The sequence below is a fragment of the Equus caballus genome, chromosome 12, assembly GCF_041296265.1.
Source record: "Equus caballus isolate H_3958 breed thoroughbred chromosome 12, TB-T2T, whole genome shotgun sequence".
Lineage (NCBI taxonomy): Eukaryota > Metazoa > Chordata > Mammalia > Perissodactyla > Equidae > Equus > Equus caballus.
Window position 1 is genome coordinate 33,919,237 of NC_091695.1, and position 24,393 is coordinate 33,943,629.

At 49.3% G+C, this 24,393-nt stretch overlaps 1 protein-coding gene across 30 annotated transcripts in view; it reads right to left on the reverse strand.

Annotated features, from left to right (window-relative positions):
- Positions 1 to 24,393, reverse strand: part of LOC102147393 (liprin-alpha-1-like) — a 112,498-nt gene that overhangs the window by 52,332 nt on the left and 35,773 nt on the right. For 12 of the 30 annotated variants that reach the window (XR_011424014.1, XR_011424013.1, XR_011424015.1 and 9 more), the window contains 9 exons: positions 8,621 to 8,722; positions 8,115 to 8,279; positions 7,396 to 7,470; positions 6,934 to 7,035; positions 6,484 to 6,708; positions 4,662 to 4,808; positions 3,138 to 3,272; positions 1,894 to 1,968; positions 1,431 to 1,514 (listed from right to left, as the gene is read on the reverse strand). Coding sequence is in view for 25 of the 30 variants with exons in the window: in XM_070229867.1 (XP_070085968.1) it covers positions 1,431 to 1,514; positions 1,894 to 1,968; positions 3,138 to 3,272; positions 4,662 to 4,808; positions 6,484 to 6,708; positions 6,934 to 7,035; positions 7,396 to 7,470; positions 8,115 to 8,279; positions 8,621 to 8,722 (1,110 nt within the window). In the remaining 5 variants the exon portion in view is untranslated. The remainder of the gene's footprint in view (positions 1 to 1,430; positions 1,515 to 1,893; positions 1,969 to 3,137; positions 3,273 to 4,661; positions 4,809 to 6,483; positions 6,709 to 6,933; positions 7,036 to 7,395; positions 7,471 to 8,114; positions 8,280 to 8,620; positions 8,723 to 24,393) is intronic. The other 18 variants (XM_070229878.1, XM_070229879.1, XM_070229880.1 and 15 more) reach the window with 4 other exon arrangements.

The following is a 24,393-nucleotide window of genomic DNA, read 5'->3' on the forward strand; positions in this document are numbered from 1 at the left end:
AATCACGAGTAATTTTAAAACTTAAAAATAAAGTCGCTAAGTCTGTGTTTTATAAAACTATCATCAATTTCATGGCTTAAAAAGCTTGCTTTCACCCCTTATTCTGAACAAAGACAAAGGGCAGGTGGAGGGGACAGGAAGGGCTAACAGGCGGCACCTGTCAGGGTGAGTCCCCCGGGCCGGTGGGCAGCTCCCGGGCAGAGGGCAGCATGGCTCGGGGGCTGAGACCTGCGCTCAAGCCACGCTGCCTGGAGGAGCAGCCCACAGGGAATCGCCAACACAGTCAAGCCCTCCGTGCTTCAGCGTCCTCAGCTGACCACCACGGGTGCCAGCATCTCCCTTTTCTCATGGGTCACGGTCAAATCAAACAGAAGGCTCTCAGAATCATGCCCAACACACAGCAGCTACCACCATCTGGAGAGACCCAGCACACCACACAATAAGGCACCGGTGTTCAAATATTTTTAAAGCAAAGCAACTTAAACGTTTACTTGGAATTGCCTTACTTATTAATGGCACCCCTATCTCAACACTGGTCCTTCCAAATTCTATCAACAGTTCTGAAAGTAAGGAAGTGCATCCCCAAACGGATAAAAATCTCTGCCTAAGAGCTACGTGTGTGCGTATGGGGGGCAGGCAGAGGACTAAGATACAATCTTCTGAAGGGAGTCAGAATGTTTGAAAGTCTGCGGTCCACGCCCAAGAATACGGGCTTCTGGTGAAAATAAAATCTGACGGCCTTGAATTGGTGTCGTAAGGTTGGGTGCCAGCCGGACGCAGGACGGCCACTCGCTCCATTGCCTGGATGCTCCACACTGACACCTGACCAACTCCTCAGGGAAAACTCTCTCAGGATTCAACTGACACGAGCCTCCACTGCACACTCTCTTCACAGCTCACAGCTCAGTCACAGTCTCCTCTTCCTCGCCAATACCCACTTCTGCACACACCTGTGTGTCTGCAGTCATACTTTGGTACTTTGGGAGACAGTCAGGCCCGTGACCTGAATTTGGGCTTTCAGTGCCATATCCTAAGCAAGTGGACCTGTCATCTAGGACAACACGCCTCACTCTAAGTTTCACGGGGACCCCAGGCCAGCACCTCAGGTTTCAGGGGCGCCTGGAGCAGGTCCCCTGACGGGCGGGTCAGAGAAGCAAGCGGCCTCCTCGGGCTGGGGACCCACCTCCCTGCAGGGCCTACGGGCACCAAGCTCTTCCCCTGCTGCAGTGCTGGCATGACTGTCCCCGGGGTGGATGCACCTGTCAGCAGACGACTCGTACATGAGGCCACAAACGAAACACACATGACAGGATGGAGAAGGGACCGGTGTCCGCGTCGGGACAAGTGGAATCACGAGGTGTCGCTTTCCCCTGCCTGAGCGCGTCCCCCCGCACCGGGCTCGGCGCTCGGCCTTGTGCCTGGACACGTACCCGCTGCAGCTCTTGATTCTTCTCCTCCAACTGTGCCTCCATCTGGCGCAGCCTCTCCTCAATGTTGCCGTGTCTCTCCTCGGCCTGTCAGCAAACACAGTGTAAGTTCAACCAGTGCCTCCGCTTCCCTGGCAGCATGCTGTACACCACTGCGGCGGCAGCCAGCGGAACATGCTCTGCGTGCACCACTGTCAACCACGTGAGACGGAAAGCGTCTCCTTACATCTCCCGACACAGCCTACGTGGCTTCACGTGCTCATCTGGGAAGCGGTTAATCCTCTCACGTTGGTGACGCTGAGGCAGGACTGGTGTTGGTGACAAATGTGGTGAGAGAAATGTGCTTCCCCGACCCCGTGCCCAATTTCAGTGGATCGTATGCTCCCCACCCTCACACCGCGTTTGGTTAGTCAGCAGGGAAAGCAGGAAGCAGCAAGCGCGAGTGAGAGCAATGCACAAGTTCTACCTTCCTGAGCTGGGAAGTAAGTTCGAACAGTTTAGCTTCCTTAGCAGCAGACATTCCAGAAGACCAAGGGTCAGACTATAAGGTCAACCAGGGACAGGAGAGATGACAGGGGAGAGAAGAAACCGACACTTTAAACACAGATCACGAAGGAAGAGAAGCGGTTCTGCGACAGCTGTTAGCAATGAACTTGCTCTGAGGGAGGCCTGTGCGCACTCGACAGCATCTGACCCACCCAAGGCGAGTTTTCACCAGCAGCAGCCTGTGCCTGTCCTGCCCTTTTCCCACGGGTGCCCTCCCCAGCAGCTCACTAAGCTCGAACCAGGCGACATGAAACCACTGACGGAGGCGCCCACACAGGCCTCTGCCAGGAGGCCCCCTGGCCCGGGGCCGCTTCTCTGCCTGGCTGACTCCCACGGGCACTGGAGGCTAAGCCTTCCCTAGGCCCAGGGAGGCTGGGCTCTCTGTCATCACGTGCTTCCTCCTCCCGTACGGGCCACCTGCTTCTAGCACCTACAACATCATTCTGAAGGTGCCTAGTCACCTGTGGATAGAGAGGGCAGGGCGCGTGTCTTGCATACGCCTAGTCAACATTTGTTGAACAGATGAATGAATAAATTGCTTAAAAATTTGTTTATTACAAATTTATTTTCATTGTCTTTAAAAGAAAATGGCAGGGCTAGCCCTGGTGGCCTGGTGGTTAAGTTCGCTGTGCTCCGCTTTGGCAGCCCGAGTTCAATTCCAAGGAGCAAACCTATACCACTCATCTGCCAGTGGCCATGCTGTGACAGCAGCTCACATACAAAAAAGGGGAAGACTGGCAACAGACGTTAGCTCAGGGTGACTCTTGCTTAGCAAAAAAAAAAGAAAAAGTAAAACAAATGAGAATGGTGTTTTCCGATTTCTGGGACCAAGTCTATCCTTCTACACAAAGCTTCCATCCTACACTTTGAGTTGCTGACTAACTCTAAGCAGCAGTGACTCTTAGATCAAGCAGCCTGGGGATGAACAGCACACACCTGACAAAACTGGAGAGAAATTAGTTCAGGGATAACAAAAGAGGAGGCTCACACTGGACATTTAAAAAGCGGTCCAATCTCAGACAACGCAAGACTAAGAACCAATCTGAGCTCTTTCGTGGGCGGAGGTGCACCGACATAAGAACAAAAGGTAAACAAGGCACACAGGGAAATCATCTCAAGATCAAAATCCCGACATTGGCCCCAGAAGGGAACCCAAGGCGGCACCTTGGAGAGCGCGGCCACCCTCTGGGCCAGCTCCGCTTCCACCTCGGGGAGCGTCTCCGCTTTCCGCAAGGTCTGCTGCAGCTTCTGCTCCGCCAACTCCAGGCGCTCTTGTAACCGGCGGTTCTTATCCTCAGTCTACGAAACGAGAGCAGAGCATCAAAATGGACCAAATCTTCTGGCCCTCTCCATATTGACAAACTGAGGAAAACTCTAAACGCAGACATCTCCTAAACCAGCTCTGACAGAAGCAGCACTGTGCTGGCAGGCACTTCAGAGTGAACCTCGTCTTCCACTGTTTGGGCTTGATTTCAATGTGCAAAGCGCCTCTGCCAAAGTAGTTACTTTACCTAAATATCTTTGAAGAAGTCTTTTTTCTTAAAAAAAAAACAAAACAAAAAACAAAGTTCCTATACATGAAAGAAAACGCATTTTCTGTGGAAGCTTGCTCATTCCTATTGACAAGTTAAGGAAGAAGAGTCATCATTAACCCTTTTTAAAAAATAACCAGACCCATGATTTGAAGGTAACACTACTTCCAGCCAACTGCCAGGGGCAGGTAAGCCAAAAGATGGCCTTCTCCTTTGAAACAGAGACCTTCGAAGAGTCGGCCTAAGGAAAAGCTAGTCAAGCTATTTTTGTAAATGTATCATTGTTCTTTTAAAAAGTCCTCCTACTCTAAAAAAAAACTTCAATGTGGGAAATTTAGACAAGAACTTCTTAAAAAAAGAAAATTTTAAAAATCATCTGTAAGTTCAGGTTCCTGAGAGGCGGACATTTGCTCCTAAGCAGCTTTCTCCTCTTCCTGTGTGCACGTATCTCCGTAGACATACAGACAATATATTACGCTTGAAAACCTTTGGAAAACGCGTCACACTGTCCACAGTATTTTGTGGTCTGCCCTTTAAAGTCATCCCTGTGAACAACTCCCAAGCTCTCAAACAGTATTCCACAATAAAATTGTTAATGGCTTCCTAGTATTTTATGTTTTATTTTTATTTTGGGTTTAATGATATACTTTATGATATACCAGATGAACTCACTTTATTTTCAAGAAGCTGGATTGGGGTTTTCTGGTTAACTCGATTCTCTGGGGCTACAGAGAAACAGGAGCAAGCGTGCCTCAGCAAACCGCAGGAGGGGCAGACTCTCCCTGCTGGCTGCATTTCTAAACGCGCCATGTATTACACTGACCCAGCTGTTAACAAGCAGCCACTGCCTTGCAGCTCTCTGCCACTCTGCTCCTTTGGTAAAAACGCTAACAAGCAACAGATTAACATTCACTTAAAACAAAACAAAACAGGAGAAAGAAGCAAGGAGTGCAGTTCCATAAAATGGTTAAATCAAATCCTAAGTAATTAAAACTGGCCAGTTGAAGTCATTCACCCTTTTGAACACAGTAGTCTAAGATTACAAAAACTTTACATTGGGCCTTGGTTTCCAACATGGAAGTCACAGGAAAAAGGCCTTTAACTGCCTTAGTAATTATTCAGCGAAAGCCAGACAGAGCTCTGTAAGATCCCCTACCTGGCGATGCACGGAGTCTTTGTGCGCGATTTCGTTTTCGAGTTTGTCGTTGAGGTCGTGCACAGAGGTGGCCTCCCGCTGCGCCACGAGGTAGCGCTTCTCCAGAGCAGTGATTCTCTCTTCCATGTCTTCCTTTTGGGCCATGGCCTACATTAGGTGTTTCAGACGGAAAAAAGGTGAATGCTAAAGAGAGAAAAAACTGGACTAAACTCTAATTTTGAAATCAAATATAAAATTAGTGTCCTCAGAATTCAGTTGATAGAGATGCCAGTTTCCTTCAAGGTGAATGGCAATGTACCTATCTCAAATATCATAAATATTCATAAATATTCACCTACTATGTTTGGCCACTCAGTTTACGAAGCTTATCCTTTTCTACATAAGATTACCCAGAAAAATGGACAATAAAATAGCCCAATCTTGCAAGAATCCCAGGAGGTGAAGGTCTTGACAATGAAGACACGACCTCTGTGTGCCTCACGATGCAAGTGCGCTCCTGCAGGACGGGGCGAAGCCCCTCAAGGACACGATGCTGAGACACTAGGCTCATTTTCTTGGCTAGAAGTTGGATGAAATCTCATGCAATTACCACAAAATTAAAGCAATAACATTAACAAATGGGAACAGAAGTCAAAGTTCAATTTAATTGGATGCAACCTTCTGATGCCTCATTCAGCAGCAAAATTCTATTACACAGTATCGAACACTGAAACCAGGACCAGAACTTTCTGATAGCGCCATTCCTGTCCCCCAACCTAAAAGTCCATTTCAGGTCCCTCTTTGTTTACTAAGGAACTCACGTTAGCCACGTCTTAATATTCAAAGTGACGGGTCTTAAAGAAGTTCGAAATCCTCTGCATATTAAACTCCGCCACATAAATAATCTCCTCCTGCTGCCAAAGAACAATATAACTAAACAAGTTCTGTAATAAATGTAGTCTTTTTCTTTGTTTTAAATTCCTACAGAAAACTGCTCACACCGAGTTGCTGAAGGGGCAGTGCGGCTGCTCCGCACCCACGTGAAAAGGTCTGAAGGGTCTTCCCGACAGGCTCTCTGAGATGGTCTCGCAGGGGTGCGCGTGCGTGTTTTCTGTTTGTTTACAAAGGACAGGCTGCAGTGACAGGAGGAAGCAGCAGAGAAAGTATCCAGCCCTCATTTGCTCTTATAATGATGGTTAGACAGATTCTCGTAAATAATTCTACGTGCAGAAACATGTGCCGGAAACGAGTCTATTTCTGCATATTGTTCCAGCACGCTCCTCACGGCACAGTGTGAGCCAATTCCACTCTCGCTGTGGTCCGACCTCTGACATTCAATACCGTCACCCATCCCTTCGCAGAGCAGAAGGTCAGAGCGCCGGAAGACTGCCAGGAACGCGCCCTTAACGCTCAGCAGATCACGCTCACATCACTTTCAGGGAACAAGCAGACAACCGAAACCAACATTCCCCTTAAGCAAGAAGGAAACCTGAGCATAACGAAGAATAAATTCAGACAGCCTGGAAGCCGTGGACGTGAGGGACCCACAGACCAGGGCACTACAGCCACACTGCAGCACGGCGGGGAGCCGCGGCCACCAGGCTAACAGACCAGCTGGACCGGGGGTCCTCCAGCTCTGAAGACCTCAGGGAAAGGAGGCCTCACCACAGAGATGGGGAGGCGCCTACCACAGCCTCACAGTGCTGTTCTGTTTGGCCGTCACTTATACAGTAACCCAAAGGCTGGAGGGAGCTGGGAGCGTGAGGGACAAGATGAGCGAGGATCAAACCCAAACCGCCCAGCCCTGGGACTCCAGGGCAGCGCCGTCTCCACCACCACTCACTTCGCGGACGTCCCGCTGCAACTTGGTGTTCATTTCCTCAGATTTGATGAGAGCTTTCCTAGCGGTGTCCAGGTCTTCCTCCAGCTCCGTGACGTGACTGGAAAGGGCGGCCAGACGCTCCTTCATCTGCCTCTGCTCTCTCGACTGCTTATCTATGACTTCCTGGAGCTCGATGACTTTAGCAAGGTCCTCCTCGTGGCTTAAGGAACCATTGGAAGATCGCTGCTGGGGGAAAAAAATCCTTAAATAGGCTTGTTTGGTGAGCTAGGAAGTAAAGGACTTCCAGGAGGAAGGTAAAACCAAAGCTGATTTACGAGACCTGCTGGATGGCACAGCGCTCACGACACTCAAGCTCGAAGCGGGGCTCGACAACAGTTGTGAAACAGTGCTGCACGCACACTGCGGGCAGATGGAACTAGGAGACGACAAAGAGAAAGCCCACGGACTTGCCTTTCCATTAGTGCTCCGTGTATTTTCTTGTTTGCGGTTTACGTCAAGCACCCCATCTTTGAGTGTTTTTTTCTGATTATTCTGTTCCTTAAGAATCATTAGCTAAAACCAAAAAAAATTGGATAAGAGCAAAGAAATAAGGAAAGATAGCAAACTTCTTTTGGAAAAACATAACTATAAACTGTAACCATAACACAAAAAGAAAACACATGGTGGTGTCACCCACCCTGAGGGGAACCAGGTTATCAAAACAGAGTTTATTATCTCCCGGCCAACCGGGTACTTAAGAGACTTTTGCAACTTGGAAATAAAAGTCTAGTTTACGAGTCATTCAAATGACCCAGATTCAGAAAGATAAAGAACATCCGATATCCACCACTAAGGCATCATACTTTTTTCAAAATTAAGAAGTAAAAATTAACAGCCCTCAATTCCAAGCACACAATGATTTAGCAAGCTTACCTCCTCGTGTGTGGCTCCTAATTCTTCTTCCAACAAACTACATCTTTCAAGTGCTACTCGTAACCGCTCTCTCACCTGAAAACAGCAGGGGTGGAGTGTGTGGGTGCACACTTCTCCAAGCCTTCGCGGACAGTGACCCTATCACTAGCAGAATATAACACAGAACACCTGGAACGTCTCTCATTGATGTTACCGTCATGGAAACTTGCTATTAACAGCTTTAAATTTTAAGTTTGAGAAAAATCTTCTCCCTAAATAAATTACATTACCCAATTCTTAACAGCAAATCTATAAACGGGATATAATAAATTTTAAAACATTTATGTCAGGGGCTGGCCCCGTGGCCGAGTGGTTAAGTTCGCGCGCTCCGCTGCAGGCGGCCCAGTGTTTCGTCGGTTCGAATCCTGGGCACGGACATGGCACTGCTCATCAGATCACGCTGAGGCAGCGTCCCACATGCCACAACTAGAAGGACCCACAACGAAGAATACACAACTGTGTACCGGGGGCTTTGGGGAGAAAAAGGAAAAAACAACAAACAAAAATCTAAAACATTTCTGCCAACTAATACTTTTTAACCATATAGAACTGTCTTCTTATAGAAGAACTTTGTTGAGAAGAATTCCAGAAGCTACTAAGAGTAAACTGAAGCTGCACACGCACAACGCCCGCCGGGCGCACAGCGCGCAGCCCAAGGCTGGCCCCGGGGCCGCCGGTACCTTCTCATCCAGAGCTTTGTGGTGCTGGAACAAAAATTTCAGCGCCTTCAGCACTTCCACCTCACTGGACACGCCGGCGGGGGACTGCGCCTGCCTCTTCACCACCGTCATCCTCAGGGACGGCTCGTGCCTGGAGACGAGGTACTCTAAGTGCTCCAACAGCAGCTGGGAGAAAAGGCCAACAGAGACGCAAGTTTAAACAACACCTTCAATTGCACATTGGGATTCGGGGCAAATCAATCCTTTCCATCTCATGCTGAACCAGTGTGAATGCCTTCAATCCAGTAGAAAGTTAGAGAAATTCCTCCTCAAATGGATCAAAATACTAATTCTTAACTATGAATTTCAAGAAAAGTATGAGAACGCTGAACTGATCGATCACAGTTAAGTCGTGGGAAAATGTCGAAAATGTGTTTGAAACCAGGTAGAGTGGACGTCTTTCGAGTTTAAAGCCAGCCAGAGTGACTGATAGTGGCCCAGAGGCTCAAGTTCCGGCACCTACTGACCCTGGTGTTGTTTCTTTCGGCCTTCATTTCGGCAATTTCTTCCTCCCTCTCAAGGAGCTGTTCCCTGCACGCACTGAGGTCTTTAATGAGTGCTGCATACTCCTAGAAAATAAGGGGGGAAAGAGATCTTTTAAGGACAGACTCCCAGCAAGCCACCCCAGTCCTCACACAGGCAACCCCAGCCGGAGGCTCTAAGGGACCTCCGTGGGGGGTCGAGCCACCAGCCCAAGACCGCGCAGACGCCGTAACTCAGACGCCACCCTCCCTCCACCCCTGCACCTGGGCACACGCACAGCGGAGGAAGAAGGGACTCCAAGCCCACCTCCTCAGACCCACAGAAGCCCTCGACACGTTCCTGAGCAGGAATCCTGACACCAAGTGGACACAGACATCTTTAAACGACTCGCACCCCGGTGACCTGGAGCCACCGGAGAGTAAAGAGGCCCCGAAGGCCGCCGCCCTGTGCCCAGCCTCCTGCTCTACGCGGATTCTCCCCTGGGGAAGAGCATCCCCAGGAAAAGGCTGATGGCACTCCAACGCTAACGGATTGGCCAAGTAATTACTCAAAGCCAACTCCCTAATGTGGACTTTTCACAAATGCCGGTAAGCCTTTGGTAGGAAGGGGAAGTTTAAGAAGACTTATTTCTGGGGCCGGCCCCGCGGCCAAGCGGTTAAGTTCGCGCACTCCGCTGTGGCGGCCCAGGGTTTCACTGGTTCGGATCCTGGGCGCGGACATGGTACCGCTCATCAGGCCACGCTGAGGCGGCGGCCCACGTGCCACCACTAGAAGGACCTGCAACTAAGACATACAACTATGTACGGGGTCGGGGGGGATTTGGGGAGATAAAGCAGAAAGAAAAAAAAAAAAAAAGACATTTCGTTAGCTAAGGGGAAAAAGTTCCTTGACGACATCACTGAGAGGAGAGGTGCCAGGCACTCCCCTTGTCAACCGTGGGTCACTTCTAACTGCAACACTGAGCACCCTCACACAAACACGATGTCATTAAGCTGGGGAGAAAGGAAAGGACTCACATTCTCCTGTCAGTTTTTCAATGGAGCAAAACTCCTCTGAAATAATTAAAATTATCTGCCAACTGCCAACGTTTCTCAACATTTTAAGAGTTTTCTCTTTACTGGACAAAGGAACGGATAAAGGTTCACCTAACAAATAATCCAGCTGCCAGTCAAAATACGAAAAGAGGCTGATTGAGGTAATTCTAGAAAATCAATTGACAAACAGGTGGTGTAAAGCTCATTCCTAAATTAATCATTTGCAACTCAAAGTCAGCATTACCATCTGTGGTCAATTAGAATTTGACTTTATAAGGCTAGCCCACAAAAGCCTATTTGAGCCATGATGCAGAACTGAAATACTTACCCCTGGGGGATGAAAGGAAGCAAGCCATATTGTTACATTCCACAATGGAAAAGAGTAAAGTGAAAACATTTATTTTTTTCTCGAATGCTGTTATCTCAAGGGTAACAAACAGAAGGGGATGGGGATGGAGACAGTTTACAGAGATCTTGAAGGACACGTGAACATTTTTGTGGATATAGTCAGCTAACGCCCATTTTATCTAATTTCTTCTTCAAGAGTCTATGACTGTGGGTGATCAACTTCCAGCCTGACAGCATGAGGAGCTCTGCTGACCTGCTCCCCAGTGAAACTCGTGAGATTAATAGATAAAAACAACTATTCGTGGGGCCGGCCCGGTGGCACAGCAGTTAAGTTCACACGTTCCGCTTCAGCAGCCCGGGGTTCGCCGGTTCAGATCCCGGGTGCGGCCATGGCACCGCCTGGCATGCCATGCTGTGGTAGGTGTCCCACATATAAAGCAGAGGAAGATGGGCATGGATGTTAGCTCAGGGCCAGGCTTCCTCAGCGAAAAAGAGGAGGACTGGCAGTAGTTAGCCTAGGGCTAATCTTCCCACTAAACCAAAAAAACAACTATTCAAAGCCTCTGACCTGGTCCTAAGGGCAAATAACAAATGAAGAAACATCTATTCAAGAAAATCTATGAAGATTCCGTGGAAAGGGACGAGTCTGCGGCTTCTGCACCAAGACTGCTCCCTCCCCCACCCCAGCTCCAGGAGGTAGAGACTCCAATCTAGAGGCTGCAGCCAAGAACACAGGCTTCCCGTCCCCTCGCCCCCATCAGAAGGACTTCTTCCTGGGAGGGGCAGGACAGCAGCATTTCCCACCTGGGCCCCCAGCTACCTGGCGCAGAGGGAAGCATGGTGGAGATGTGCGGGCTCCCAGGTTCTGCCCAACTTCCACTCAAGGAATAGAGGCTCACGCCACACCTTGGGTGGCGCGTGCTGAGAATCCTGGCCCTGATCATCCCCGCCCTCGCTCTCTGAGGCAGTGGTTCCAAGGCTGCAGAGACCCCAGGCTGCTGCCCACCCCTGCCAGTGCTCAGCTCCTAGAGCACAGGTGTCACTCAGAGGAGCCTGCCATTGTCCGCACCAGGCTCCAGAGCCCTAGTTCAGAGATTTTCCGGTGGGGGGGCGGGGGGAGGCAGTAAGAGAGCTCCTAATCTCGTCCAAAAGGAGCTGACTCCACGGGTGAAGTTTAAGCCTAAGGGCGCTCTCAAGAACAGTGGGGGTCAGGTGACAGGCAGCTGGGCAGCTGGGAGGAGATGACCGGCTTTCCCAAGACACAGCCCAGACGGTACCCCGCTGGTGTGCAGGAGGGAACTGGAGCTTCGGGGAGCTGGGAGGAACCCTCCTGGGGTCAGGGCAAATACCAAACTCTGACCTGGAGACAACTCCTAGAAAGGAGGCAGGATTTGACTGGGTTCATGTGTAGGGGAATTTATGCCCCAGGGCACTGCTGGAACTAGAGCAATTGGCTGGCAATTAGTGGAGTTAACAGCTGGGTGGGTCAGGGACAGAGGGGAAGAGGGCCCCTACCACTGCCACTACCGCCCAGGGCGACTGGGGGCCTGTCCAGAGCCGCACCTCCCCGCCCCCCCCAGGAGCACAGCCGGGGGCCACAGACACAGGCTTCACTGAAATCATCCAGCTACTCAATAAACTGGTTAAAATGGTAGGTATATACGTTTTCATTGTACAAAATTAAGGTTTAACTTTATTTTAGTTCAAATGGATAGACAACAGTTTCAACACCAATAGTTACTCAAGTCATCCTTTCCCCTGCTGAAACGAATCGCTTTACTCCATATGGTCTGTATATTTTATCACAATTTACACACACACGGTGCCCTTGGAGAAAAGGCTGCTCCTGAGAGCACAAGACTGGCTAAAGAACACGGACGACTCTGTACTTCAGTATTCCACCGCAGGCCTGCAAACAGAAAGAAACTCCGGGAACACTAAAAGAAGTCATTCAATGTGCCTTGAAGCCTGACACACACTCCCTCAAGGGAGATGCTGTGTTCAGAAGAGCTGGTAAGAGGGTGAGGCCAGAAGTGGAGGGACCAGGCAGGTATTGCAATGACGCAGGCAAGACCAGGTGAGCGAGCGCACTGTAAGAGAAGTCGGAGGGCTCCGAAGATGCCCTGGAGGAGAGCCAACAGGATGTGCTGACAGACCCAACAGATCTGAGAGGAAGAAAGGCCCAAGACCATGCCAAGGATTCCGGCAGGAGCAAGGGAGGGACGGAGTCACTACGTTCCGAGAAGGGAACGAGCATGGGAAGAGCACGTTCTGAAGAGAGGGGCGGAAGTCCAGTGTGGACTGCTCCATTTGAGATAGCATCAGACACTCACGCGGAGTGAGATACCCAGTGCAGAGCTGCAATTCCCTGTCTGGAGTTCTCGGGAACGTTGGCCAAGACGGGATAGCAATTGCATTCCACGCAAATGGACAAGGCACTGAGCGCAGACAAGAAGAGATGAGGTTCCAGCCCTGTGACAACCTAACATTGGACGGCTGGGAGATGAGGGGCATCAACAAAGCAGACTGGGAGCGGGCAGTGGGCAGGAGGACATGCCGGAATCCAGCGCTCCCAGCAGGAATCAGCCCTATCTCTGATGCTGGCTGACCGATCACTGATAGGTGGATCTGCTGAAAGGCAGGTCAGCGGTGACCGTGAGAACAGCAGTTCTGGCGCAGCGGCAGGGCCGAAAGCCTGACTGGGCTGAGGTCACTAGAGAGCAGGAGGAGAAGCGAAAACTCCTTTGAGGAACTGGGCGGTAGAGGGGGAAGAGAAACAGGGCAGGGGCTGCAGCAGACATGGGTGTAGAAAGACCTTCTGGAGGACGAGACAGTGTGCGAGACAGTGTGCGTGCTGACTGTCAGGAAGCCAGGGGAGCGGTGGGACTGACAGAGTAACTCCCCTGAGTAAGGCGAGCAGATCGGGCCAAGCGGCCAAGTGCAGAGGTGGCCTTTCCTGGGTGCACACAGTTCGCCCACAGTAAGAGGAAGGGCAGCCGAATACACGGGCACAGATCCAGGTAAATAGGTAGACATGTGGTGAGAGTTTACGCAAGACCTCTTCTGATTTCTTCCGATTTCACTGAGAAAACAGAGGACTTGGCATTAAGTTTAAGGGTGGGTGAGGAGCGCTGGGGAGGGGAAAGGGGAAGGAAGAAAACAGCCACCTAGAAGAGAAGAGTCGCTGTGACTGTGGCGGCATGCAGGTCCACTTCCGGTCACTGGTCACGACAGCGGACAGAGAACGCACTTACTGGGTGCAGGCTTCTGCCGGTGAGTACAGTGAAGTGAAAGAGGCGAGGGAGGGGCAGGGCGTGCAAGGCTGTGATGATAACGGACCATGGGATTTCAGGGGGGTGAGGAAGAAGGGAGAGGGGAGAAGGGCGAGGGACCATGACAAGTGGCAGGGGACCTGCAGTCCCAGGAGGGTTGAGTATCAGCGTTTTATTTTTAAGTCTTACTAGCTGTCATGGACAAATTTCGCCACCTTTAAATGAAACGCCTAGTCGAAGCACAACAAGGTGGACACTGGACGCTTCAGGGGGTGCGTCGAAGCTCCCCTGCGCACCGGGACGAGGAGCTGGCTCCTACACGGACTCACACCGCCTGGAAAGAGGGAGCTCCGCCCCGGAGCCCACTTGCGCTCCCATCGAGCCCCTATGCTGGATGCCTGTCACCTCGCTTTCCCGTGACCTCCTCCCGCCCCCCTCCCCGGGCAAGCCTCTGTCTCTTTCATGCAGTTCCCCTAAGTTCTTCCTAACAGCCCAGACTGTCTTCGTTCACCTGTAAAGAGAATATGCTTCATTCCTATCGCTGGGTTATATCTCAAAAGAAATCTGTGACACACTGCTTTGGCCATGGTAGAAAACACATTTACAGAACTTGACAATTATTTTTACTCCTTAAAGGAAAACCTTTTCCCTTGGCTCAAAAGAATTCGACAACTGAAAAAGCATCAAAGCAAATTTAAACTTAGGAGTTTAGATACACATTAGACAGGAAATTCCAAAGTTTAAGACTCCAGAAGCACGTTCATATGTGCACTGTGTATCATTATTGCAGAAAAAACTAGCACAGGCTGAACAAACCCCAAATATGTGCAGTAAATGATCTCCCCTATTACCATCACAGGAATCTAATTGTCAGCATCTACCTTTTTCCTCTTTAGAAAAAAAACGTTGCTCTAAAAAATACTGTAAGCCACATATACTACTAGTCTAAAGTGTCATTCTATTTACTATAATTAAAGTATCTCTGAAACTGAACAGATCCAATAATCACTGGGATACTTTCATTTAAAGTATAAGTCTGAGCAATACAGATTTGCATTTCCGTTTGACACTTTCTAGGATTGAGAACAGGGAAGGTAACAGCCATTAACACCAGCTCAAGAACTTGGTTTCACATAACGCTCAAAAATGCTGACATTTAGCATTTCTGGACAAAAGGTTCAGATCTGGATAACAGGTCCAGATTATGCAAACCAGACATTATTTATCAAAATCCGCCATGAGACCAATTTTAAGTTACGTCCTATGGATCAGATGCAACATTTAGCTCCGAAAGCAAAGAACATTCTTTCTTCCCAGTCATTCCAGTAGCTCCCAGCAACTGCAGGACTCTGGGCTGGAAGCAGCCACCCTTCCCACTCCCCCAGCCCCACGTGAGTCCTGCCCCCCCCCGCCCTCCCCCAAATTCTTCACTCGGCCATCCCACGCTGCGCTTCAGCATCTTTCACTCTCTAGCATCTCCATCAGTACTTTCGTTTTATGTTTTAGCTACTCTTCATTATTTTCGCTAACCTGCTGAAACAGGAGCGAAGCTTCAGTGGCGGCAAAAAGTACCCGTCCTCTTGGTGTGGGGACAGGGAGGGTAATAAACAAATAGAAACAGGGTCTAACTGTTAGCACACCAAACGAACCCCTGAAAAACTGACTTGCAGAACTGACAGATTATCTTGTGCCAGCAGAAGCTACCCGCTTCAGCCTTAGGTTTTAAAGCATGTCAAATTGTGAAATAAGGGAAATTGGAAGTTTATTTACGAGTCAGCAAATCATATGTTTCAAAACTCCAGCATCTTGATTAAAAGTGTGCTTAGAAAGGTTATTACAACTATCTATTCCTGTTAACAGACTATGTCTAACTGTCTGTTCATGTCGCATCTAACGACGGGAGAAGAGGCACAGTCAGAAGACAGCAAACTTTACGCCCTTGGAAAAGCTGACCGTCAGCTCACTAGACTTGTGGAAAGCCACTTTTAAGGCAACAGCACGGGATTTTCAGTCACTGAATGTCATTTGCAAGCAACAGAGTAAAATGCATAAGCAGTTACAAAGTCCCAATACATCTAATTTCTTTTCTTGTCGGTTTCTCTTTAAGAAATGGATACTGACACAATTTATGCTGCTGCTCAGCATTTAGGGATTCATAGCAGAGACTGTATAATCCGAACCGAAAAAGACAGTACAGCACAGTATTTCAGCGTCATCTCAACTTGGTTCACAGCAAACACACACCATGCGTATTTTTTACGTCTTTAAGATAACACAGAGACGGACACCCAGCAAACAGCTAAGGCAGGTTACCCACTGGGACTGGGAAAGGCGGCTGAAGCGAGACTTCGTTTTTAATTTATATTCCTTTTTAAATTTTTAACTATGTCCTTGCCTTGTATTTAAAAAAAAAAAAAAAGACCAATCCTCCCTTCTCTTTTCGTCTCCCAAAACCATGCTAGAGCACAGGACGCAACCAGAATATGGACTGTCCACGTGGACACAGAACTTGTTCAGAAACACCTGGCCCCTCAGCCACCACACCCCAATCCTGAATCCTGTTCTTGCTCTCTGCAACCTGGCCTCAGGCCCCGCTGCTGCCCTGAAAGCGCTCTGGCTCAGACACAGCAATCCCCTCGCCTGCGCTAACCCCAGGCAGGCTTCGTGCTCGCTGACCTCGCCAACCACCGTCAGGGAGCATGCGATCCCACCTTCCCCTTCTCTTCCCCTCGTCCTTTTCCCTGCTCATCTCGTAACTGCTGAACAAAGGTTCCTGGGTGCCCTGTTCACTCTCCACACCTGTGTCCTGTGTCCAAGGCTTTAAGCCCCCACCCCGGCAACTGTCCAACTGCCCGTCAGACATCTCTACTTGGACGCTTAAACCACCTTCCCCGAACGGAGTTCATCACCCTCCTCCCTGACCCAGCCCCCAACTCCTCCCAGGCCCTCACTCAACTCAGCAGAGGACCCACCCATGCAGTTGTCCAAGCCAGACTCCCGGACGTCACATCACCCACTTCCTCTCCCCCCACATTAACCAGCTGCTGGGTACTAATTCTGCCTCCTACCTGGATCTTCTGGAGGGTCCTCGCTGCCTCCTGCTCTGCCTAGGCCACCAGGTCTCCTTGGTCTGGAGGGGTGGTTCCAGAAGTCAGCTCCCGCAGCTCTGACCCTGCCTCTCTCTCCAGCCTCCTCCCTCATCATCACTCTGTGTCTCCTACTCGGCATGTCAGTCCCAACTCATCTACAGTTCCTAGAACACGTCTGTGCCTCGGCTGTGCCCTCTGCCTCAGGTCTGTGAATCGGCCGGTCTTCCCCTGGCCACCACTCGCCCTGCTCAGTTCACGGCCTAAGGGCCGTGTGCGGCAGAACAAAACACCCGTCCACCTCAGAGGTTTGCAGGCGGCACAGGGAACCGTGCTGTCCAGACCAGCTGCCTAAAAACCACCTGTGCAGCTGACGAAAATACAGACTCCTAGGCCTCAGCCTACTGAATCAACATTTCTGGGGTGGAACCTGGAATATGTATTTTTAAAGGCTTCCCAGGGGAATTCAGTAGCCATGCTGGGAAACAACTGACCTTTATGACCTTGGACTGGTCACTTAGTTCTCCATCTTGACCACTCATCTAAAAATACGGGGAGCAATATCTACGTTCTACCACGGCCACAAGTGTGACATCAAATGAGGACGCTGGAAATGAGCCACTCCGCTGAAAGGCCTCACTGTCAGCCCTCAAACACAGGCGACGGCCGCCACCTGGCCCCGCCGAGCTCCTTCCACAGCATCTCCGGGCGTTTCCACCAGGAGCAGGTGGCTAACAGGGTTCTGACGGGCTGATTTTTGCAATATTGCTAAAACGGATGTCACTTAAGTACCTTCAAACGTTAGCTCAGCTCTTAACAGAAGCATTCCCACCCATGATGGGGAAAACGATCACACGTACACTCACCTTCTTCCAACAGGGACCACTGGCTGGCTTTCCAGCCCGCCCTGTCACCTCCCATTACCTTCGCCACCACACTTCAGAGGCGGTCTGCACTCCGCCCCGCGTCCCCGTGCTCATGCCCGCCCAGGTTCTCGCTGTCCGCCCCCTCTCCCTGCCACTCACCGACCTACCGCTCTCCAAGATCAGCAAACCTGAGCGCCACCCAGCCCTCCGCTCTCCCTGCGCTGGACCCTTCGCCAGCTGTCGGCCCCGGGGTCTGCTCTCGTCTTCCAAAACTCGTCTCTGCTAAGTGCTGAGCAGCCACTGCTCCCAACAGCAGCTCAAACCTGTTCTGCCAAAAACCGAACGTGACTTCCATTTGGAGGAGAAAAAAACTACCTTAGTGTTTTTTTTTTTAATGTACGTATGGACCAGGTCAAAAATACACTGTGCCAGATGGTTACAGATTTACCCATAATGGCCAAAACCTGGAAGCAACCAAGAAGTCCCTCAGTGGGTGAGTGGATGAACTATGGTCCACCCAGACAATGGAGTACTATTCAGCACTAATAAGAAGGAGCTATTAAGCCGTGAAAAGATACCGAGGAATCTTAAATGCACATTCCTTGGTGAAAGAAGCTAATCTTGGTGAAAGAATCACATACTGTATGATTCCAACTATATGACATTCTGGAAAAGGGAAAACTATGGAGATGCTCGAAAGATCAGTGATGGCCAGGGCTGGGGGAAGGGAAGGATGCACAGGGGGAGCACGGGATTTCAGGGCAGTGAAACTACTCCGGATGACCTATAATGGTGGACACAGGTCCTTACACACGTGTTCAGCCCACAGCAGGTCCAGCACCAAGAGCGAACCCTGACGTCAACCGTGGACTCTGGGTGGTGACGATGCATCAACGTAGGTTCAAGGACTGTAACCAATGTGCCACGCTGGTGGGGGGTGTGGACAGTAGGGGAGGCTGGGGGAGTGGGGGGCAGGAGGTATACGGGAAACCTCTGTATCTCCCCCTCAATTTTGCTGTAAGCCGAAAATGGCTCTAAAAAATAAAGTTTATGGAAAAAAACCATCCTGTGCCTCTTTCCTAACTGTTGGCTTGGCAACTAGGGAGGATGCATTGTGTGGGAGTCTAATTCCAAACGAGCATCCTTTAGAGCCAAACCTGAGCATCTCTGTAGGATGCGGTCTGTCCACCGGCTGCAGGGGCACTGCCAGGCGGCAATAACACAAACACAACTCACAACTTGGTCTGCCCACTCTGACATTTGATCATTTTTGACATCTTAACTTTTTTTACTCTTGAGAGAACTGCATTACCTCACAGTAATTGAAACACTGATGTGAATTTCTTTTCCCCCCAAGACTGGCACCTGAGCTAACAACTGCTGCCAATCTTCTTCTTCCCTTTTTTCTTTCTGCTTTTTCTCCCCAAATCCCCCCAGTACATAGTTGTATCTCCTAGTTGTGGGTCCTTCTAGTTGTGGCATGTGGGACACTGCCTCGGTGTGGCCTGACAAGTGGTGCCATGTCCATGCCCAGGATCCGAACCAGTGAAGCCCCGGGCCGCCGCAGCAGAACGCGGGAACTTAACCACTCGGCCGTGGGCCGGCCCCTGATGTGACTATTTTATAACACTATTTTCAATCCACATCACTCAAAGTCAGAAAAAATGGGACCACACTGCTTTTCTTTTCTTTTCTTTTTGAGATTTTTTACTACGACAAAAGTCACTAACATAAAATTCACCATCTTAACCATTTTCAAGAGTACAATTCAGTGATTTTCAGCATATTCACAATGTTGAGTTACCATCACCAGTAATTCCAGAACATTTTGGTCACGCCCCAAAAGCTGATCCATTAGCAGTCACTCCCCATTACCTCCCCCCCAGCCCCTGGCAGCCACAAATCCGCTGAGTCCATGGACTCGCCTGTTCTGGACGTTTCGTATAAATGAAATCACACAATATCTGTCCTTCCGTGTCTGGTGTCTTTCAGTCAGCATCACATATTTAAGGTTCATCCACATCGTAGCGTGTGTCAGGGCCTTGTTCACTTTTATGGCTGAATAACATTCGACCGCATGGATGGACCATGTTTTGTTTATCCCTTCATTCGCTGATGAACATGTGGGTTGCTTCCACTTCCTAGCGATCACGAATAATGCTGCTATGAACGTTCCTGCACAAGTTTTCATGTGGATTTATGCTATGTTTTCTCTCGGGTGTACACATGGGTAGACACATTTCTTTACAATGGCAATGAGTGAATTATTCCTTTTTTTTTTTTTTAAAGATTTTATTTTTTCCTTTTTCTCCCCAAAGCCCCCCAGTACATAGTTGTATATTCTTCGTTGTGGGTCCTTCTAGTTGTAGCACGTGGGACGCTGCCTCAGCGTGGTTTGATGAGCAGAGCTATGTCCGTGCCCAGGATTCGAACTGACGAAACACTGGGCCGCCTGCAGCAGAGCGCACAGACTTAACCACTCGGCCACGGGGCCAGCCCCGAATTGTTCCATTTTTGTTCCTCATTTCCAATTTAAATTTCTAGCTATGTTAGCCATCACTCCTTTCTTCTTTGGAAGGCATCTGCTTTTAAGCAAAAATGGGGATTTACTCATGGGCAGTGAGTATAAGATTTGCTTCACGTATTTTTACCTTTCTGCTAAAGAGTAAACCAAAATGTTTTCGGTTGTTACAAGCATGTTGTATTTAAACACAAATAATGTCTCACAATTAGTCAAGACAATGTGAAATATGAATGCACACGTATATTTCAAAACAATCTGAAATATTAGTGTGAAAGTATATTTCAGAAGCATAACATTTCAGTGCATAATAACAGCGAAATACTCACAGGCAAAAACATTCTGATTAAATTTTTCAAACGGAGCCTGAGCGGCAGGGGAGAATCAAACCAATGAAATAAAAAATCAAGGGCAGAAATATTTATTCAAATAGGAATGAGTGCCTTCTGGAATCTTCTAGGTAGGTTTTTTTTTTAAACATTACTTTTTTACAAAAGACGACTACCTTAAAGAGTTTCAGATAAATTAACAACACTAGATAATAATAAAATGAAAACACAATATGAAGCATATTAATGTCCAGTTTATATTCACACCATGTTTCAAACTTTCCAGTAAAGCAAGTATGTGATTTTTGGCGCTGCTCGTGCTTACTGGAGTATAAAATAGTTTTCATTTTCGAATACTTCCTTTCATAGATCTATGCACGTGCCAAAAAACCACTGAATCATAAAGAAACTGTCTTTAAAGTATGAGACCAGAAACTGCCTGCCTGGCCTTGACAGCCTAAAGCCATCATTAGGAGCAGCGTAAAATCTACATTTCCACGGAGATGTTTTGGCCATCACAAACTTTTACAAAACAGGGATAGCAGCAGCAATGGAAGGATGCTCAGGACAGAGCTCTTTTTCACACCAACTTTTAAAACTTTGTTTTTTACAAATGGTAATAAAGGTATCCATGGAGGCCTCCCTTCCAGCCCTGGTGGCTCTTCAACTCGGCAGGCAGCTGAAGGCAGACGCTCCCCGTTTATCCCGAGGTTCGACGCGCGGAGAATCCAGTGAGACACGCATTCCCTCTAGTGCCTCTCCAGCAGGGACACGGCCTGAGGACGGCCGGCCGGCTCGCAGCGTCCTCCTCCTCTCACAGCCGCACTGACACAAAAGCCGTAACGTATTTATTCTTCTCCTACCGATGGACACTTACGACTGTGCTTCCGATCTTTAGCTCTGACAAACAGCATGGCAACAAATAACCTTGTACATGTATCATTCTGCACGTGTGCCAAGTGCATCTGCAGGATAAAACCTTAGAACTTCTGAGTCAAAGGTCAGTTGCAATTTTAATAGCTACTGCTAAATTATTCCTCCTGGGCCAGCAGCTTATGAAACACCTGTTTCCTGTAGCTCTGCCACCCTGGTGTGTTATTCAACTTTAGGGCCCACTTTCTTTTTTGGATCCATCTTCCATTCCCTGTCGCCCATCAAATAGGGGGTCTCCAAAATCTTCTCATATGACAGGGACTGAACGCATGCCTGGGCATTTGGTGAGAGTTCCAGAGGCAATATGTTCTTCGTGACCCTCCGTCACTCCCCTGGCCCTCTCATGACCAAGGGAACTCTTCTGACATTTCACCTGCAAAGAAGGCTCAGCTCGTATGCGAGACTGTTGTACTTGCCCAGGTCTCTACTTGACAATCTGTGATACGAAAGGCACGTTGTCCTTATTTCAGTCACGGTTATTCATTTTTCTCGGATCAAATACAATTGAGATTGGTCTGTGTTTACTTATCCTAACACACTTTTATGGAGTGGCCACCTCTTCTTTCACATTTCTCTATTTTTCTATGGAATGGCTTCTGATCATCTTCTCTTAAACTCATTCATCAGCAGAAGGTACAAACATCTGACTTGTGTCTTCGGTGCAGTCGTGCCCAAACATTTACAGAATGAAATGTTTCACCGTAAACTAACTTTTTAAATTTACTTTATTTTATAATTAGGATATTGTACTGATTTTTTAAAATTATGTACAAAAAGGAGGTACTGGATTGCTCTGAGGGACAGACCCAGAAATGGACCTGCTGGCTCCAAGACCTATGGAATTGAATTCTCAACGTTTCTAATGTTATAAATTGCACTGTACTAAATAAAGATTAGTTTTACTGTTTTTGTCATTTCCTCATACATTGATAATTTAAGAGAGTTTGCAATGCCTTGAAAAAAACGTAACAATCACAAACATAATCATCTCCATCAATGATTAATATTGCTTTGTAGCGGGCCAGCTGCATGGTCATTTTTATAGTCCCATGCAAAGTGAGGACTGTCTTACTACTTTTTAGAAGATAAAACATTATTTGCAAAAATAATGTTTTATTTCACTGCAATTTCTCTATGTAGAATCTTTGCCCTTTCTTTTTGGCCAGGAAGACTGCCCCCGAGCTAACATCTGTTGCCAATTTTCCTCTACTTGGCATGTGGGTTGCTGGCACAGCATGGCTGACGAGTGGAGTAGGTCTGTGCCCAGGAGCCAAACCCGAAACCCAGGCCACTGAAGTGCAGTGCACCGAACTTAACCACACCAGGGGGCTGGCCCCAAATCTTTGCCTTTTTTAACCTCCCATGGCAATAAAGGACAGATTAAAATATTACGCTATTACATAACAGTAGAAATAATCACAAACCTGTGATTATTCAGCTTGACACCCCAGTTATGAAGCTTATGTAAACATCACATACATAGACTGTGTGCCTAAACACAAGGCGACTTCAAGGGGCCAGCCCCCCATTTCCCTACGAAGACGCTGCCCGAAAGCTTGGCCACGTTAACACACCCTTCCAGGAAAGTAGAGCACCAGCCGACTGTGACTCCGACTCAGCCCCACAAATTTATTACAATAAACAGGCAGACAAAAGTGTTCGTGCCAGCTGCACGCTAAGTTACCACATCGAACATGCTTACTCTGCACTTACATCACCAGGCTTTAAAACATCTCCGCGAGACCCTTAAACTATGTTTCCTAGTCTTCCTTGCTTGACAACAGCAGCTCATCTTTTAGTGAGCCCTTGGAGACTCATCTGACACCATCTACCACGAGGGAGTCCCTCCGTTAGGACGCTCCACCTGCGAGTCACTGCTCCGTCACTCACACTCCGCCACGTTCCAGAACCACTGGTGGTCCCGCCTTAGCATGTGGTGGTATCCCTCCCGGCAATGATGGCTCCACCAAAACACGGAGCCAATAAAGGCATGGAAGTGATGGAGGGTGCCAGTGTTCCAGGCATCCTGACCCTGAGAGGGGAGGACAGTAACCTGATTAAGGCCCCCGCTCCTCGAGTAAAATGACGTCATACTGGTCTCCCCAGCCCCTCTCGGGAACAGCTTTAGAGTTCACAGGTTAGCAATTCTCCTGAAAAGTCTTAGGGTATGAGCAAGGTTTCCCCGATTCAGTTACAATTTTAGCATTTTTCAGGCTTGTCAGTAGTTCACACTAGCACTTCAATTCTGCAAAGAAAGCCACAATCCACTCTTTTGCGTGTGATGAAGCACTCTGTGAAGTTATTTCATGACCTTTATTACATGAGGACGTCCGAGATGTGGAAGAGCGTTTGGACACCACCCCCTAGGCCTTCATAGGTACCACCGAGCACAACGGCACAGAAAGGGATCTAAGACAGGACCTGCTCTGTCACACTTTGAGACTCCACTACTGACGGGAACAGAAATGTCAAACAAGACCCCCGCGGGTACTATTCAACAGCCCCACTCTGACGGCAACTGGGTCTCCGCACACTGCACCTCACTGCCCTAGAGCCACCCGCAATTCCCAAGGCAGGCAGGAAACGAGCACGGAGAAGCTGGGCCAGCACTGCAACACATACGGGGAGACCACACCTCGAAGCTCCAGCTGAGCGCACAGGACACCGAGGACAAGCGAGCAGCCTGCTCTCCTTTCCGTCTCTGACGAGCGTTTTGGACACACGGGACAGGAGGGCATCTCGGGCTGAGGCAGGGGTCTCGACATCAGCCGTGCCTGAAAGTTCTCCATGTGGGATTCCTCCCGCGGCTCCATCACGCCGGGTCAGCAGAAACACAAGTTCAGAAGGAGCACCTACGGCTACCTGAGGCTACACTGACAGCAGCTCCTCCCCGCCTGCTAACAAGTCAAAGAAACACAGCAGCTGCGGCCTGCAAGGCCACGCAGCCTCGGCTGAGAGTAGTGAGGACAGGTGAGCCCGAAGACGCTGTCGACCCCCTCTCCTGCAGTGTCCACAGCAGGAGTGACAACGGCCCCCGGAGCACACAGAGCTGGCTGGCGGATCTCAGGTAAGGGTGCAGCGTCAACAAAGGCGGCCTCTCGGCACCTGCAGGGCCCCCATCACGCTGCCCCACCAGAGCGCTCTCGGAGAACTGACTCCAGCCCTCGGGGACCGCCCTGCCGTGAGCTCACACCCTCGGTGCCTTTCTGTTCCTCTGTCGACCCTTCTCCTCCCACCCGGCGTGCCTGGCACACCACACCCCTCCGCAGCCAACCACCCGACACGGAGCAGGCCCGCCCAGCCGGCCCAAACTGCGCCCTCTGCTCCTGCTCGCGCGCCCGTGGCAGCTCCTCCTTCCCAATGCCGCC